Below are 19,180 nucleotides of genomic sequence, written 5' to 3' on the forward strand. Positions count from 1 at the left end.
GCATCCCACAGAGGAACATGTACCCGCTTGGGTTTGCTCTCCTGCCATCCTGCCCTGTTGGAATCTGCTCATTGCAAGGATCACTTTTGTCATTTCTCTGCTTTTCAGACTCACTCTCAAAATGTAACTCTACTCCCTTGGGTTGGCCTTGCTTATTGGAGTCTTGTGTTCTCTCATTTAAAACTGCTCTGCCCATCTTATCCTTTTGGGACTTACAGCCAGCTCCACATACCTACCTCCAGAGCCCTTCCTTCTTGAGTGATTCTGAGCCTCCATCCAGGAGGTCCTGGCGCAGCCAGCATGCCTATCAGCTCCACACTGACAAACGGCAGCGCTGCCAACAGTTGCCCTTGCCTCTCACCCTCACGTTCCTCAGCCCTGCCGTGCCCCCAGCCCTGAGTCCACCCTGATCAGACACCGTCAGTGTTTGTGCAGGGAGGGAAGGGACAAAATCAGGGATCCAGGCCTTTGCTGTTCTGCCTGCCCACATGTGGCTGGGCTGTGGGCCTCTCCTTGCTCAGTCCCTACCCACCGATTCTTCAGCAGCCTGGGGTTCCTGTGTGGGTCTACCAGGAAACAGGACCTTGGGGATCTACTGAGCCTTCCTCATCTCTAGCTTCCAGGGGGCCCCACTGCCTTTCCCCACAGTGACGCCAGGGGGCAGAAGGGGCCCCTGTACAGGGTGCTCAGGTGCTTCTCTGCCTTCACAGGCCACTGTCACCAGCCACAGATGGGAGTGGCTGTTATCTCTGCCTGACATCCCCCAAAGAAACCAAGGCCAGGGAAGCCTGTTTCCAGACATGTGCCCTCAATATCTATCCCAGGGACTCTCCGGGTGCTCTCCTGACCAGCCTGGGGCTTATAGGAAATGACAGGTGCAGTGTAAATTGCAGCACTCAGGCTTCATGATTATGGAGGAATAGACACAAGGAACTGTGCTGTGTATTTGTAAACTATTGATAACCTTTTATTGAGTGTCTGCTGTATACTGGACTCTGTAGGCCCCACAGGGGATAGAGAGATGAAGGAAGTGAGACACCATCTTAAAAAAAAAAAAAAAAGGAAAAAAATGTTGGTTGGTTGGTTGGCTCTGCCTTATCTCTTAGCATATTTTCAGTTTTAAAATAAGGCCTGTGTCTTAGCTTGTAAGCAGACTGAAGAGCCTGCCCTCATGGGGAAGAAGTGAGCCATTCAAAGACCTCCCCTACCAACCCTGGCCCTGTCCAACACATACCATTTGTACAGATTTTCTCTCTGACAGTGAGGCCCTTCAAAAATGATCTGGAAAAAAGTCACTGTCAATGTCTCCTGGGACTAATTTCTCATTCTCAGGGAAGGCAGAGAGTGAACAGGAGGCTGAGGCTCAGATGTGGGAAGATGAAAGGGTGCTGGGGCGCATGGACCAGCCAGGGCACAGCCAGCAGAGAGGCCTAGGTGGAGCCAGGGGTGTCGAGCCTAGAGGAGAGGGGACCTAGCAGCTTTGTGCCTGGAAGGTTGTCATCTGGAAGGAGGACTCAGCCTGTCCTGTTGAGACCCAGGGGCAGCACGAGGACCAACAGGAGACAGCCAGACAGATGGATCTTACCTAGACTAAGCTTCACATCCTGAAGCCAGAAAGGGGCCTCTCCTTTATAGTCCATGGAATGTTCTAGCATCTTCTGTGTTCAAGGCTAGGGGATCACTCCTTAAGTGTGCTGACCAGGTCATGATTCTGGATGAAACTTACAGCCACGGGTCATCAACAGCCTCAGGGTGTGGGATGGCACTGGCCACTACTGGGGGCTGGTCCCAGCTCCAGCCCTGCTTGGCTGTGACCTCGGGCAACACACTCAGCCTCCTCCCCCAAAATAAAGGGTCTGCCCTGAGGATGCCCAGGGCCCTCTCAGCCTCTGATGTTTTTGCGTATCTGCTTTCCCTTCCAGGTCCTCATTCCTACGACCCGATGCAACTCCCACAAGGAGAACATCCAGGGCCAGCTCAAGGTTCGCATGCCTGGTATCTACATGCTCATCTTTGACAACACCTTCTCAAGGTAGGGCCACCTCAGGCACTAGCTCCATGTCTCCAGGCCTCTCTGCCACCTCTTCTCAAGAGCAGAGGTGGACACTCAAAACCAATTATTTGTCGATGACTTATTATTCATCATTCTTTGATTGTTGACCCCTCTCCTGTGGTGTTGCAGTGTTTGTTAGGAGATTTTGTTGCACACAGGCTCATGCTTGCAGAGTCTCGCCATGTCACTGCTGAGGGGCAGAGGAGTGACACTCCTAAGTCACACAGCTAGGGCTGGAGCCGAATCTGAACCAGGCGGCCCAGCCAGTCTGAACTCTTAATAACCAAGGTGCCCTTTCCCTCTCTCTGATGTTGATTCCCACTGTCCTGCCACTGCCTTGCCCAAAGAAGGGGCTCAGGAAATACGGGGAAGGACTGAATGAATGAATGAGAAAGGGAGAAATGAAAGAAGGAAGGACAGAGCTTGAGATAAGCAGAGACTGCCTAAGACTGCACGGTGAAGGCCCTAGCTGGGTGGCGGGAGTGGCAGGTGCCATCTCTGGGAAGCACTCTGAGGACCAGCTAAGGTCCAGGAGTGAATAGTTTAGGGGATAGCGGAGAGGCTGGACAGGAGAATGGGGATAGAGGGTGATGAGTCCAGAGGGACAGCTGGGAGGGGAGCAGAGAGAGGACTGACATTAACTGAGCATCTGCCAAGCTCGTAGACAAGCGTGGTTAGGATTGCCGGGCACCTGCCCCTGTTTATGTCTTCTGCTTCAGCACAGACCCCTTAAGTGGAGCTGGCTCTTTAGAGAGACCTGCCTGAGCTGTTTCCAGCCACATCCTCTCTGAGCAGGACCCTGGGCTACGGGTCACACCCCCAGCATGGGTACTTGGCTCTCAGCAGAATAACCAGGGAAAACTGTGTCATCCCCTCACCACCTCCAGGCTTTGAACTACCAGGGCTTGTGGCCAAGAGTGCCCACCACAGGAGGGGATGGAAGATGAACTTCCCACCTTGCTGCCTCCTGCTCCTGCCTACACTCCCCAATAGAAATGAAAACACCCCTGGAGTTAGCAGGACCTCATGGCATAGGCCTAGCATGGCCAGAGAGCTCTCTTTGGAGCCACCCCCCGCCCCAAGAGTGGATATGAGCCCCAGCCCCTCCTGAACAGGATAGGGCAGTGGTTGGGGAACACCAGGCGCAAACTCTGCTCTTCCCCCAGCGGCCCTTAGTTGAGTCTCCATTTCCTCCTCTGCAGTGGCAGCCACACTGCGCATTGATGGAGACATGGAGGAGAGGTGCAATGAGGGCAGAACACCATCCCAAGGCCAAGCAGGCTCCCAGTTACACCTGGAGGTGGCCATGGTGCTGTGGCAAACTCTGACCTTGACCCACCGAGGTCATCTCAGGGGCCTAATTGAGATTTCCAAGCTATGGATGTCAGAACTGAGTTAGCTGCCAAGTCAGAAAAAAATCTATGCTGGCCTCCGCCATATGCCTCCTCCCATTGCCTGCTCTTTACACCCCAGTACACACACTGTGCAGTCCCTACCTCTAGCTGCTTCAGAGCAGCCAGGTGAGGGAGGTGACATTCACAGCCTGCGACCAAAAGAGCATTTCTGCACCCAAGCCTCAGGAGAGTCCACGGTGATGTCCTGAGACCCTCTGACCCTCACAGGGAGAGAACTCCACTAGACAGACAGGAAATGGGGCGCGGAGCTCCAGCACCCACACAACCAGGTCACTGCAGTGACCACAGAGGCCTCAGCAGCAGCTGGCACCCCTCAGACTTTCAGCTCTCAAGTAACGCCCTCCCTTTCCATTTCTGTTTCCTTAGGTTTGTCTCTAAAAAGGTATTTTATCACTTGACGGTTGATCGGCCCGTGATCTACGATGGAAGTGATTTCCTGTAGCTTCAGCACCTCAGTAGCTTCACTTCATCCACAGGAAACACTACTCTTCCTCACCTGTCACATAAAGCATTTTTTTAAAAAGTCAGCTGCTCCAAACTCATCAACTCTGCCCCTCTGGAAGAGAGGCCCCTGGGCTGCCCCTCAGAGGTGGCGTCTGGGGAGCACTTTGTGCTCAGCACGATGCACCAGTCACTGTTAGCCCCAGAGGCTTTGAAAGGCTCAGGCAGTGTTTCCGTTAAGTAGTAGATCTCTATCCAGCTGTTCTCATGCCCAAAGGGATGCTCTACCAAAGGCTTAAATACCCAGGAGACCATCAGCCTCTCCTGGAAGCACAGTTGGCTCCAGGCCTCCTGTGGAGGGTTTCACAGGCAAAGGTGATCCCAACTTCTGCTGATGGGGAGACTTTCTGCCCTGCGCCACTAGGGCCCTGCATCTTGGAGACCTGAGCTGGTTGCCCTGACCATGCCCTGTGAGTCCGCAGGCTATGAGGCCCTCAAGTACTCCTAGGAAAAGGAAACACATGCCATCATGCAAGCCAGGGTGCCAGGGGACCCTCCTGAGATCTGGACCAGCCTCCTCCAGTCACGGTCCTGTCCCTTAGTGCCCCAGTAAGCTGGGGGCTGCTCCAGAACTCAGCAGTGTTGAAAGGGCCTCTAAGCTGCACTCTCTTCCTGGCCCTTTTGTCTGGGTGACTCTGTCCTCAAGTAAAGCCCTTCACTCAGCCAGGCCTCTCCACAGCTCAAAACATTGCCCTAAGAATCAGAAGTAAGGATAATCCAAGAACAAAACCCACCATACTGAGGGTCTGCAGTGGCTGTGTGTTCACTACGTCTAACGTCCAAATGCCAGCCAGTGTGGATGCCGTGATCACAGAGCAGAATTGTGCACTGGCTTTAGGGCTGCTGCTCAGCTGATGGTCCACTTTTATTTATATAAATAAGAGCTTTGGCCAGGTGTGGTGGCTCATGCTTGTAATCCCAGCACTTTGGGAGGCCAAGGTGGGTGGATCACGAGGTCAGGAGTTCGAGACCGGCCTGACCAACATGGCAAAACCCCGTCTCTACTAAAATTACAAAAATTAGCCGGTGCGGTGATGGGTGCCTGTAATCCCAGCTACTCAGGAGGCTGAGGCAAGAGAATCACTTGAACCTGGGAGGTGGAGGTTGCAGTGAGCCTAGATCATGCCAATGCACTCCAGCTTGGGTGACAAGAACAAGACTCCATCTCAAAAACTAAATAAATAATAAATAAGAGCTTCTGCCCCACCTGCAGACATGTTTACTAATAATCATAGCCAGGGTTAGAACCACTTTCAAACATTGGGGCCTTCTTAACAAAAGTCTTTGGTAACTTAAGAACCAAAGTAACAAAGTAAGCAGAAGCATGATGGATCCCTGGCCCTACTCCCCACCTGACAGGTTCCCCTACAGCCTATTTGCCCACTTCCTGCTGCTCAGCTCACTCCTGACCTCCAGGAGACATCCCCCCTTACAGCAGAGGGATCCCTGTTCCCGCACAAGAATTAGTTAATCCTCCTGTTCTCTGTGGTCCTTTTCTTCCCCCATGACAGAGAGCTCACCTTGGACAGCTCTTCATTCCTTGTTCACAGAACCAGCTACCTGCAGTCAGGCCCCAGGTTCTTCCACAGGTAAACAGAGCATCTGACAAAAGGTCCCACTTTGGCCAGGGGTGAGGGAGAGAACACTGAACAGGCTATCTGAGAATCTGGGAGCTGGGCCCAGCAATTCCTCCAGCTAGCCTTGTGACCCAAGTCCAGTCACACACTTCCCAAAGTTTCTCTTTGTCATAACCCTGGTCTGGCTGGTTTTGAGGGCTTGAGAATGGGTCAGGGACTCCAGGCAAAGTCCAGCAGAGACCCCAAAACCACCACATACCAGCAGCCATAGTCTCACCACCAGCAAAGAGGACTCTTGTGGGGCCACAAGTAAGAGGTCATTTCTGGAATGGACTCAGACCTTTAAACAGGAGAGTTGGGCACTTCCAGTCAGTTTAAGCACGTCATGGGGAATGGAGAATAGAACCTTTCGAAGAGGTTGCCTAGAGAAGAGCTGGGCCTCTTGTATTTGGCTTCCTTGGAACAGCCTCTTCTGGCAGAAAGCTGTCAGGTGCTCAATCATCTTCCCCTGACCAAGGCTTTGACCATACTCAGTGTTGGAATAGAAGTGGCCAGGTCCCCAGTGACTCTTCTTGGCCTCACATTTGTTCTCATAGGCATGCCACATGGCCTGAGATGATTCAGAGTGAATTGTGCTAACTTTGAATCCATCCAGCCTCTTGCAAAGGATAATCAGAAGTCAGCTCGTTCACTGTAAGAAAGAAACTAACGAAAGAGAACCCAGAGCAATCTAGAATCTTTGAGTGCTTAGCTTTCTGAGAATACTGCAGAGACTCTGGCCAAGCTGATGACCTTCTGAAGTGTCACTGGCACCATATGCAACAAGAACCACCATTCATTGAGTAGCTAACAGGTTTGGGGCCCGGGACATTCCATCTGAGGTCCTCCGAATACCTGTCACTCATCACAGCAGAGGACCAGTTGCAGCTTACCCAGAACCACTCCTCCAGGAGAGCTGGGCCTCTTGTGCACACCACCTCCAGCACTGACTGCTGTTGTTCAAAAAAAGCCTTTGCTGCATTTGGAGGACTGCCCTGTGCCCCGAGGTGACTTCCTAACTATGTGGTTTCATTAGCGAATTTATTTTTTGTGCTGGGTGGACATTTGTATTTATTAGGTTGCTGTTCAAGCTCAAGTTTGCTGTGCTCTCTGCAGCTACAGAACATCTTGGCATATTTAAGAGTGGCTTTTATCAATAGCTTTATTCTGATTTTAATCAGGTTCCCAGCTTTACTAAGGATTAAGGACTGGGGTACTTTGTTAAAAAATGCAAATAACAATTGAAGAACCACTGCTGCAGGTGGTAGCCCTGGCTAGACTGAATTACACTAGAAATCGGCAAGAAGGAAGCATCCTTGGGATCCCAGATCACTCTTTAAAAAAAAAAAAAAAAAAAGGCAGCCCCTTGATGGCCCATCTCTCTGAATAACAGTCACGTCTTGGTGTCGATACCAGATGCCTTCTTCATCACTGCCACTGAAAACACCTTCAAGAACATGCCAACCTCTGTCAGACACCTTCATCCACAAACAAGGAAGCACGTTTGGCACAAAGCGTTGTCTCCCAGGTCCAAGTGGACTCTGCAAAGTGCTTCTGACTTCAACACACTGGACTCCAGGTGGACTGGACCAAGAGCAGGCAAAGATACTGGAACTGAGAAACTCCACAGGGTTTCGAAGATAGAAATGAAAAGCCAAATCATCTAACTCAAGAATAAGTGATGTTTTAGAAATTTAAAATGATCATCTAAGGTGGTGAAACTATTCCAGGCCCAGATGAAAGGAAATCTCCATTTGGGGATGAAGTCACAGAGCCTGTGTTTTATGATATGGTTGGATGTCCACTGATAAAATTTTAAAGGAGTTTCATTTTTTAAAGTGCACCTTGGTGATTCTACATGTGAGAATTCTTTAGGCCAAGCAACTGTCCATGGCTTAGAGGTGTTGGGAATTAAAGCAGAGAGAAGCCATGCTTAGAACCAAGGATGGTCATATACACAAAGACAGCCATTTGTGTTTACAAAACACTTACCGAGAAAGCACTTTGTAGGGGAACCTTGTAAGTTCTTCTCATTTTATTATATTTCTTCCAAGGAAACAGGAGAGACTGAATTAATAATTCTCTCTTTCCTCTTAAGCACTTTTTAAATAATAAAGTATATCTTGAAATTTTAGGAGGCATCTCTGATTTAAAAAAAAAAAAAAAAGACTGCTTGACGTATGTTATCCAGAGACACTCTGCCTCTGGTGGCTGCACAGCAACACCCAAGCCTTATTTGGAAGGCTTAACATTTGGAATTGCACTTTAATTGATTAATCCTCAATTCATGTGGCCTTACAGGATGGCGGGTCTGGGACCCCAATTCATTCTTATCTGCCAAAGAATTATCTAGAAGCACATCAAGTACCAGCACCCCACCTGCACAATGGGGGTGGAAAACTTTTGTATCCCCAAGCATATTATTTTATAGTGTCTGCCATGCCATGTGGAAATAATATATTTTTTAACCTCAGGATTTAAATAAACACTATGACATTTAGACATTTGTCTCTCATTTCTTTGGGACATAAACTGTATGATGAAGTTACCCAGAGCTGAGTAGGAGTTGAGCTGTGCTGCTGGGAGATAGAGCATCTTTTATGGTGGCTTTTCAGGAGGACTTGAGCCAGCAGATGTTCTGGGAAGTTTCCAGTTGGCCTGGCATCTGGATACTCCCAAGCCTACTGTGAGGCTTGTGTTTAGACCTGCCTGAGCCACCCTGTTCCTTAGTCCACGCTGCTGTACCGTGTGGGCTACTAGCCTCGACTCAAATGTCCAGCTCTCCCAGGGCACCCACAGAGTGTTTTGAGTGTAGAGCAGACCTCTCAATTTACCAGAACAATGGGGCTGTTGAGAAGCATCATGGATGACCTAAAACCACGATTAGTCATTATGAGGTACAAAGCTGGGCAAGACTGCCAGGCCAAGATGGCTGGCAGAGGAAGAAGTCAGCCCTCCCACCCCAGCACACCCTGCTCTGGCCAGGTCAGCAAAGAGCTTGGATAGAGGCCCGAGGGGTATGCCCTGGTCACTCCTGGATGTCGGACTGAGCTCAGGCTGAGCAGCTCACCCACACTCACTTCCCACTCCCACTCCAGGGATGACCAGGCCTCCGTCCCTGGAGTGCTCTGCACCCCAGAAGAACACCTCCCCACACCGCTGCTTCACTGCCCTTCCTCCTACAGTCCTCCCCTGCTGCCAGACCTTCATTTGGTCTCTTTTTAAATCTGTTATTCCATTGAAGAAGTCACATTTTCTGTAACTCTGGTTCTCTCCTAAGGGCAAGGGACACTGTCTCCTTCATCTTTATCTTCATCTCCCTCCTCCCGATCCTCCCCACCACAGCATCGAGCAACATGCCAGACAGGAAAGGACTCAAAAATGCTGAATTGACCTCACAGGTCAGTCCCAGTGCCCTGGGTCAGCCAAAAAGTCATCAGCATTCCCATTGGCAACCAATTCTGCCAGGAACAGAGGCTCCTGAAATACTCCAGTGGCAGAGAAGGGAAAGGGCAGGCCTGCAGGAGGAAATGTGGGCGATGACAGCTGGTCACTTAGTTCCACCCCCTGCACTCCCTCTTATGTCAGAGGTGCCCTTGGGCCCGGTGAGGTGGCTCATGCCTGTAATCCCAACACTGGGATTCCAAGGCGGGAGGATTGCTTGAACCCAGGGATTCGAGACCACCTGGGCAACATAGAGAGACCCTGTCTCTATATTATTTTTCTTTAATTAGCCAGGTGTGGTGGTGCATGTCTATAGTCCCAACTTGGTAGAGGCTGCAGTGAGCCAAGATCGTGCCACTCCACGGGTGACAAAGTGAGGGCCTGTCTCAAAAAAAAAGGTGCCTGCAAATCAAGTGTCTAGTAACCAAGTTGACGTAATGGCAGATAGTCCAGCTTCGCCAAATGACACAGCCAGAGTTTCTTTGTTAATACAACAGTCCTTCCTGAGGCTTGGTAGCCTCGGGCTGGGGACTAGAACAAGAAACAGATGAGACACACATAGATGTGTGTGCTGCCCATCTGGGGCTGGTATCTGGGGACCTCCATGTCAAAATCCTCCATTCCACCTCAGCCCACCCCACTAAACTGCAGAGCAACTCAAGGTGATCCAAGTCTTTGCTGGAGGATTTCCAAGCCCCACACTTGATTCCAGGTAATCCCAGCCCAGTTCAGTGTCCTCAGACTCTGTGGCACATAGAGGTGCCCCGCCCCTCCCTGCCACGTCTGCTGGGTGAGGGCTGAGGACGCAGAGACTCCCAGGGAACTGAGAAGGCTCCTTACAGCAAGGTCAGCCCTTTCAGTTTGAAGATGCGTGGGAAAAATCTCTTGCCACCCACACACATCTGAAGAGCAAACAGATGGTGAAAAACCTGTAGCCCAAGATGAGAAAACGGACTTTTTGAGACAGCAGTTGAAGCTGAAGCCTCAAAATCTGGGGGGAAAGCATAGTGATTATGAAAGACATTCAAAGTGGGTTAGGGGTGAGAAAAAGGTCAGCCTTTTACTTTTCCCACACCCGCTGGTTTCTGAAGAAGGATGGTAACCCGAGCAGAAGGGTGATGGCCGACCTCTGGGCTTTGATGTATGTCCCCTCCTCCTCCGCCCCATCCTACAAGCTCTGGGGAGGTCGGAGACTGGTGTGGTTTCCTCACGCCTTCCACCATGCAGGCACTGAGGTTGGCTCCAAGTTGACAGCCCCATCTGAATCCTGGAATGAATTAAGTTTTTTTAAGCTAAAAAGTGAACAAAACTTGACATGCATGAGTCCTTACCGAAAGGAAGTCCTCGTTTTTAGGACAGGCTTGGCTTCTGGCCTGTGAGTCCATAGAATCATCACAGAGAAGGTGATTTCAGGAGGCCTCCCGCTTTCTGCTCCCAAGGCAGACTGGCTGAGCCTCGGAGGAGAGAAGGAAGCCATTTCGGGGAGGCCAGAACATCCATCTTCCAGGTCAGTGGGGCAGGTGCTGTCTTCTCCCTGGCTTGAGACAGGAAAGCCGATGAGGGAGAAGGGAGGTAGGGGATAAAAGATAGGAGGGCAAAGAGGTGATGAGAAAAGAGGACTAATAGAAAGGGCCTCCCCAAAGCCTGCAGGGAGGGCTGGACCCAGGGCTGCTTAGCAGAAGCCATCTTTCTCATGGGAAGAAAGGGGCAGTGAGAAATGGCAGATTTTATGTAATATAAAATTTTATGTATATAAAATCCGATAGATTTTATGTAATGCATTAGTAAAGAGATGCATGTATTACTAGTTCATACATCTGCTTTAATATTTGGAGAACTGTATTTCAACATAATTGGTTTCCTTTGTAATTTATTTTATTGTTTGAATTTTAAAACGTTCTGAGAAAGGGGCTACAGGCTTCGTCAGTGTCAAAGGTGTGGATGAGGCTCCCCAACCAAAAAAAAATGTTAAGGATCTTTGGGTTGTGTCAGGTCCTCATGAAAAATGAGAATGATCAGCTTGTCGCATCACTGGTTTGTTAATAGTAACAACAGTAGCACTGTTTAATTTGTATAATTGTATAATTTGCTAGGTTCTTGATGTAAGTCAGCCTGCTTTTACAGATGAGGAACCAAGACCCAGGGAAGTTGGTAAGTCTGAACCATTTACAGAACTTGTTACTGCTACTGCGTTACGCTGAGACAGCTGTAGGAGTGTTTTTCTCTAAACCATTCTCATTTTACTTGAATATGGATTATCTGATGAGTTATAAAAAACTTTTCCATAAACCAGGATTTGCTATGGCAGCCTTTGACCTTCACACCTTTACTACGAATGACTGTTAATATAAAAGGCTCTATTAGTTACCAGTTGTCAGAATAACACTGCATTATTCTGTGTTATTTGAAGTTGGACAACCTCAAAACCATGGCTTAAATCACTGAGGATTTATTTTGCCCACAAATATGCAGGTTGACTGGGGGCTCTGGACCCTTGGTGGGCTCACTCCCTTGTCTGCCTGTGGTCAGCTATGCCTCGAGGCTGTGCTTGCTATGCCCATTGGCTAATCGTGGCTAGGCTGACTCCTGTGTCTGTTGTCAGTTGGTCAAATGAAGGCTGGCTAGTCTAGGATGGTCTTGGTCAGACAACTTGGCTGTACTCCACGTGGACTCCCTGGCCCCAAAAGGATAGCCTGGGCTTCTTCAGATGGCCGCTGAGCAGGTTTCCAAGAGAGTGAGCACAAGTGCCGGAGCTTCACAGAGCCCAGCCTCAGAACTGGAGCATCATTTAACAGTGTTCTGTTGGTCGAAGCAAGTCACAGGCCAGCCCAGATTCTAGGTGTGGGAAAAGGAACTCGTTCCTCTGGGTGGGAGGACTGCAAGATCACTTTATAAAGGGTTCAGAGACAGTGAGGGGTAGAAAATTAGGACCATTTTTGTAATCATTCTACCAAAGAGTCAGATAATCTTCCCTTCCTGCACATATTTCGACCTCAATTTTCATCTTCAGAAAAATACCCACCTTCTCCAGATACACTCATACAAGTACACAAAAGTACACACAATATTCTTCTTGGCCATGATGTCTGTGGTGGCAAAATCAGGAAAGAATTTGTTCAAAGTGAGTTGGGTTGAGGTAGTATATGACGGCACCCTGGGAGATTATGTGGTGAACACTAGTCACACCCATGCGGCATTTCCTGACGAAGACACTGGACACAGCAAATGGAGCTGGTGGCAGGAATAAGATGCTTTTACTTTTCTCTTTATACCTTTCTATGTTGTATGATGTATTTTTATTAGGTGTCAGTTTAACTTTTAAAATATGAAAACTAATTTCTAAAATACATTCACATCATCTTAAAGTCATCTCAAGTTCCCAGTAAACCACCAAATGCCCAGCTCCTTTATGCTGGGGTCATTACACAGTTGTTCATGTCTTTCTGCATTCACCAAAGGGGTGACCTCTTCACCAGCCAAGCTGGACGGCATACAGCCATGAGAGCGGAGGGCCTGGGAGGAAGCCACAATATGGCCAGGGTTCCTCTTCCCCTGCCGGGGGGCGAGCCCAGCTAGGGCCCCTGTCCTCCTGACTCAGGGCCTCTGGGAGAAGAGCTATATCCAGATATATGGTACAAATTGACCACTGGAACGACAGTGCTTGAACCCCAACTGGGGAGAAAGTACAACAGCCTCCAAGAGGTTGAGTTCTCGAATCAGAAAGACATGGATCCGACTCCTGGTGCCACTACCCACTTCCTCTGGCTTTGGACAAGTCACTTAGCTCTTCTGTGCCTCAAAAATGTGATAGCTGCTACCATTGAGAAACACGTCCACACCTTGTCCAATCCGTTCTGCTCTCTTGGCTCTTTTGATTCCTTCTGGGCATTAGCGAGTCATGTTGGAGGACTGAGTGATTGGGGTCATTGAAAGTTGAGTTAATTTACAGAGTAGCTGCCTTTGGTGATTTTAAAACGTGGCCCCAGAGTTATTTGACACCCTTCCCATAAGAGGTGGAGTCTACAGCCCTTTCCTTGACTCAGGGCTGGCCTCTGGCTGCTCTGACCAGTGGAATAGCAGAGGGCCACTCTGCGGCTTCTGGTGCCATGTCAGAAAAGGACCTGCAACTCCCCCCTGGTTTTCTTGCTTGGGGGAAGCCAGCTGCCATGTAGAGGGTCTGAGCACCGTGAGCCCTCCCTGCTGACACTGCCGTGTGTTGGGGCACTGCTCAGCAGCCAGCATTAACTACTGGCCCTGGGGCATGGCTCTCCAAGTCAAGCCTTCCAGTGGCCACAGCCCCAGCCAATATCTGACTGCAGCCACACGGGAGACCCCAAGCTAGATGCATCCTTCTGAGTCCCTTCCAAATTCCTGACCCACAAAATAATGAGTACAATAAAATGGTTATTGTTTTTATACCACTAAATTTTGTGGCAGCAGTTACAAGGACACATCTGAATTGAATTCAAGCAAGGTTCTTAGAATCACTTCTTTCATTTAATTGCAAATTAGCCGAAAAGAAAGCATCTAAAAAATTTTTTTTGTTTTATTGAATTACTCCTGATACTCTGTCGTAGCAAACCTGGTACAAGTTTCACCTACACGTCCTTTCCACATCCTCACTTCCCATTCATTTGCTCCTCAGCCAATCACAGTCTGCCTTGATGATGCCTGGGAAGCTGCTCCTAGCCCGGTCGCTGTGCCTCCACTCTCTCTTGACCTCAGCTCTTCCCATGCTCATGGCTACCATCTTCCGGATAGCGTCCCCAGACTTGCTCTCTGCTGATCCTCCCCTCCCAGAAGCAACACCACCAACCATCCAAACATGCAGATTCAAACTCCAAGTCATCCTTGATTCCTTCCTTTCTCTCAGTTCTAACCTTCACCATTGCTTCTATCCCCAGAGTAAGTCAAAAGCCATTCATCTCTCTACACCACAGCCACCACCTTCACTCTGACTCCACCACCGTCATCTTTTTCCGTAACCACAACAGCTCCTGACTGGCCTCCCTGCTTCCTTGCACTGCCCCTAACCCCCAGCCACCGCCCTTCTTCACCTGGGGACTTTAGAGATCGTTAAAACATGACTTGGACCATGGCACACCACTTAAAAATCTTCCTGAAGCGGAATAAAAAAGTTCTGCGCCTGAACAGCGCCCCTACCTTCCCCTCCCATCTAACTTCCCTCTCACTCATTAGCCTCCAATCACCAGTGGCTCTTTTTTTAGCCACTTAACTCTGCTTATCACTTTTCCACCTCAGAGACACCTGTGAGAACTGGTAGTGATGGTCTCACCCCGTCTCAGGCAACATCAGATTTCCTGTGGTCCTTAGAGACTTCCTGGTTTCCAAAAGTTGAACAAGAAACCGCAGAGCTCACTGTGGCCTTTGTCAGCCTCTGCAGGGCATTCTGAGCCATCTCGATGGTTACCGCACTGAGAAAGTGCCACCCATGACCTGAGCCTCTCCAAGCTTGCTGCCCTGTCCCCAGTGGGCTCCCTCGGTTCCTTCGGTGAGTGGTGGCCTAACCACACAGAGGAAGAGTCCATCTAGTCTCCATTTCCAATTTTAATTTTTTAAAATTGTCATTTGGAGCTTTATAAAAGGATAAGAGCATGAGTTTTTAGGGGAATTGCATGATGTCTTGGATTTACTTTAAAATACTACAGGAAACTTTTTAAAGGAAGGAGGGAAGGAAGGAAAAAGAAGGAAAGGAGTGGATGAAACAAAGAAGAGGAAAGGAAAGAAAAGTGGGAAGTGTAGCTGAAACCAAAACTGGGCAGAACGTTAATCATGATTGACGCTGAGTAAGGGTCTATGGATGTTCTTATACAGCGGTCCCCAACCTTTTTGGCACCAGGGACCAGTTTCATGGAAGACAGTTTTTTCACGGACCTGCAGCATTGGTGCGGAGGGGATTTTGTGATGATTCAGGCATGTTACATCTATTGTGCACTTTACTTCTATTATTAGTGCATTGTAATGTATAATGAAATAATTAAACAACTCACCATAATGTAGAATCAGTGGAAGCCCTGAGCTTGTTTTCCTGCAACTAGGTGGTCCCACGGGAGGTGATGGGAGACAGTGACAGATCATCAAGCATTAGACTCTCATAAGGAGTGCACAGCCTATATCCCTTAGATCATCAAGCATTAGACTCTCATAAGAAGTGCACAGCCTAGATCCCTTGTGTGTGCTGATCACAGTAGAGTTTGTGAGAATCTAATGCCACCACTGATCTGACAGGCGGTGGAGCTCAGGCGGTAATGTGAGTGATGAGAAGCAGCTGTAAATATAGATGAGGCTTCACTCACCTGGCTGCCACTCACCTCCTCCTGTGCGGCCAGGTTCCTAACAGGCCACAGAGCAGTCACGGTCTGTGGCTCCAGGGGTTGGGACCCCTGCATTAATACTATTCCCTCTGCTTTTGTGTATGTTTTAAAATTTCTGTAATTAAAACATTTACAAAAGAAAAGCACACAAGTGGAGAAGGCCTTGTTTGTTGCATGCATGCACACTTCACCGAAGAGCTTGACCGTGATGTCCCATAGGCATGAGTGCTGCAGGGCCTTGGCACATGGCGCCCTCCTCCCTTTTCTTCCCTGCTTCCCGTAGGTAATTCCTGACCATTCTTCAGCTCTCAGCTCAAATGCCACCTCCTCAGGGAAGCCCTCCCTGCCTCTCCTTTCCAGAGCAGATCAGAGTCCCCTCTGTCACACTCTCTAGCATCCTGTACCGATAACCATCAGCTTGTTCCTGTGATGGTGTGATTCGGGTCTGCGTTGTGAGCTTCATGAGCACTGAGCCTGTGACTGCTATTGCTCACTGTGACCTTGCCCAGTGCCTGGCATATACTGAATGCCCAATAAATGTTGAGTGAGGCTAATTACAGCAACAGTTGAAATGCTGGGCCTACTTGTGGCCTCTCCAGCATGATGGTCTCAGGGTGGGCAGACTTCTGACATGGCAGCTTAGGGCTCCCAGAGCAAGCCTCCCATGGCACAGGATGTGGAAGCTGCCAGCCTCTTCTGAGTCTGCAGCCAGAAACTGACACAGCATCCCTTGCACCAAATTCCTCTGATTAAACAAACCCAGAATCCACTCAGATTCAAGGAGAGGGGACATCCACCCCATGTTTTGATGGGAGGAGCATGAAAGAAACTGTGGCCATCCTTAATCCACCCAGCTGACTCACTGTCCGCAGCTGTTCAGAGTTCAGTCCCTGTCTTTCTTGCCTAACTCTCCAAGTCTCCAAACATTTTCCATTGCTGTAGCTCTTTCTGGCCTCAATGAGTGTCATAACATCATGCAAATGCTAGAGATGCAGCTCTCATGCTGGGCACTGTAGCTGTTGCTGGGCAGACACACGTGAGCAAGAACACGCACAGTCCATGGCTGCATGTGGCTGAGGGTCCAAATGTAGGAGTAGGAGCCTCAATCAGCAGAAAGAAGAATACTAGCAAATTACAAACGAGATGAGCGCTGTGAAGGGAAGGGACAAGCAGCGTGCCACACAGGATGATAATGGGGCTCTCATTGGCACTCTAGGACTTTGCCACATCATCTTGCCGTGCCCACGCAGCAAGCCATGTTAGCAGTTGCCATAGTGCCTTTTAATATGCGAGGGGACTCTTCAGCCAGCTCTTGACTGAGGGTTGTTTATACTGTTCAGAAATTTCCAGATGACATAATTCAGATGTGCTTGAAATGTGTATTTGAGGTCTAGAAAGTGGAGAGTCTGCGGAAAGACGCTGTGGCAGATGCAGAAAGAGACAGGTTCCCTGGAGCACTTACCTGGCTGCAGAGCCTGGCCTGAGTGAGGGCCGCTGGTGGAGCGGGCACAATGTTTGCCCAGGTGGTCAGGGGCGGGGCCATCATCAGGCCAGGGAATCCAGGTAGCAGCTACAGCTTTTTAAGAAAGCCTGGAGGGTGACCCCCAGAAGGAAGTGCCAGTCCCTGGGCAGGGGAGGAGGCTTGGGGGAGCTCCTCAGATCTGAGCCTGGGGTCTGGCGAAAGCACCAGCCCAGGCAGATCTGGGTCTGGGGCCTAAGCCTGGCCACCTGGACCTAGAGAGGAAAAGCCAGGGCAGAAGGCAGCCCTGCAGACCACCAGCATGGGCAGGGTGGACAGGGCCTACCTGAGAGGCCAGCATGCTGCTTCAGATCATCTGAGCGGCTGCAGAGGACATCTGGGGCCATGTGGGGACAACAGTGAGTAATGCCTGGATTCCACACCACGGAATTTGACCTAAAGCCATATCTTATACTGGGCCCAGAAAAGTTGTTCATGGGTCTTGCCTCTGAGAGAGAGGAACCAGGGAAGGGAGAGGAAGGGGAATGAGGCAGGGAGAGGAGGAAAGCCGGCAGCCGGAATTCTACGGTTCAGATGCATGCCTAGGCCTGGGTGTTGGGTCCTCGGGCCTGTGCACGCACATCTCTGGTGAAATCTGTGGCTTCTTCATGAAGGAATTAAGCTTCCAGAGCCATATCTGTCTGGGGAGGAGCCTGGGAGAGGTAGCAGCTAGGAACCTTCTCGATTCTGTGAAGATGACACCATCGTCCTTTGCCAGCACACCCTCATGGTGCCCTTTTGAAGAACGGGGTCAGCAGGGCCTTGGCTGTAGCTTGTTACCATTTAGCGTTTGCATGACATGGTCAGTGAGAGGGGTGCTGGCCAAGCCCGTGCCTATCCGTCTTCTCGGCCCCTGGTCCTCAGCACAAAGTCTGGCTTGGCAAATGCTGGTCAACCCTCCGAAGCAAGGGCTAGTTTGTCTGACTATGTCAGGCAAAGCCAATTACTAACTGCACAGGCTTGGGTAAGTGATTTAGTATCTCTAAAGCTCAGCTCCTTCCTCTGTAAATCAGGGCTAGAATAATGCCGAAAGTTCTTAGAGAGAGCGTGCCTGTCTCAGACACCATGGGGCCACTGGCATGCAGCTGGTGCTCAAGCATATCTGCTGAATGGTTAGGTTATAATGAGACAGGACCCATGCTCTCAGCCTTCTCAGAGGAGTTCTGTGACGCGCCCAGCCACGCTCCGGATCTCCTACATACCTGGTGTTCTTAACCATCCAGCCTTAGGTGGGCTCTTGGAATTGGCAGACCCTGGTGAGATGATTGTTGCAGGATGACTTCTCTAGAAGGAGGTGCTGAGATGGAGTTTGGGGTGCTTATTAGGAATTGACGCCTGTGGAGGGATGTGAGAAGAAGCATGACTGGGCAGAGAGAGAACTCAAACTGCCATGAAGGCTCCACAAAGCCCTGGCTTTGGAGAGTCCACCAGCATTTGCCAAGCCAGACTTTCTACTGAGGGCCAGGGGCTAAAAAGACTGAAAGGCACGAGGTTGGCCAGCACCCCTCTCATTGCATGACCACGTCATGCAAATGCTGAATGGTGACGTGTGACAGCCAAGGCCCTGCTGACTTCCCTTTTCAAAGTGCACCATGAGGGTGCCCTGGAGTAGATTCTGTGCATCAGAGTGCCACTATTGGGCCGAGATAATGCCATTCTCTGCCTCACAGCACTGGAGGCAGGTGGCCTCGGGAAGGCCTGGCTTGGGTAGGGCGGCTCTGCAGAGGAGGCAGGCCCTGAAGAACTGGCAACCAGAGGGCCTGTGCCAACCACACTCCCTACAAGTTCTTTCTTGAGGCATCTCCGTATGACCATAGAGATCTTTGGCTTAGCTTGTGGTGCCAAAATTGAGTGTATAGAGTAAATATGTGGAGAGGACCTCATAAGGAATCACTTGTTGGAGAGACACATGTGCCTGTCATTTTTAGGCTTTGATAACATAAAAGTCAAAGAAAAACATTAAATGGGTCATTAGCTGTCTGGGTTGTCTGTTCAATCATGTAGGAATGATAGAGAACCAGCTCATTGTCCCAGGAGCATGCTGGATAGGGACCTCGGCTGTAAGGGAGGGGCACGTGAGATGGGGAGAGAGAGACTGTACTGCAGAGGCACTACGGTGTGTCTTGGCCGGGAGGAGAATTCTAAGGCTGTGGTACTTACCATCCACACACAGTGACTAAACAATCAGTGGCCACACGTTGAATGGAGAAAAAGATTTCTTTTGAGTATCTAAAACATGTGAGATGCAGGTACTAGAGCCCATGATTACTTCTCTGTTTTCAAAGTCATGGGGAGCC

General features: G+C 49.8%; 1 protein-coding gene and 1 long non-coding RNA gene across 4 annotated transcripts in view; both read left to right on the forward strand.

Annotated features, from left to right (window-relative positions):
* The window catches only part of FYCO1 (FYVE and coiled-coil domain autophagy adaptor 1), a 71,328-nt gene extending 66,641 nt beyond the window's left edge, over positions 1–4,687 (forward strand). For all 3 annotated transcript variants that reach the window (XM_032298027.1, XM_032298029.1, XM_032298028.1), the window contains 2 exons: positions 1,923–2,032; positions 3,835–4,687. In XM_032298027.1, coding sequence (XP_032153918.1) covers positions 1,923–2,032; positions 3,835–3,910 — 186 coding nt within the window. In that variant the 3' untranslated portion in view covers positions 3,911–4,687. The remainder of the gene's footprint in view (positions 1–1,922; positions 2,033–3,834) is intronic.
* Positions 4,688–9,387: 4,700 nt separating this feature from the next.
* LOC116564737 lies at positions 9,388–14,718 on the forward strand. The gene is made up of 2 exons (XR_004275067.1): positions 9,388–10,536; positions 11,123–14,718. It is a non-coding gene; the product is annotated as an uncharacterized LOC116564737 (long non-coding RNA).
* The last annotated feature ends 4,462 nt before the right edge of the window (positions 14,719–19,180 follow it).

Source organism: Sapajus apella, unplaced genomic scaffold (assembly GCF_009761245.1).
Source record: "Sapajus apella isolate SASKATOON/1434 unplaced genomic scaffold, GSC_monkey_1.0 scaffold38, whole genome shotgun sequence".
NCBI lineage: Eukaryota > Metazoa > Chordata > Mammalia > Primates > Cebidae > Sapajus > Sapajus apella.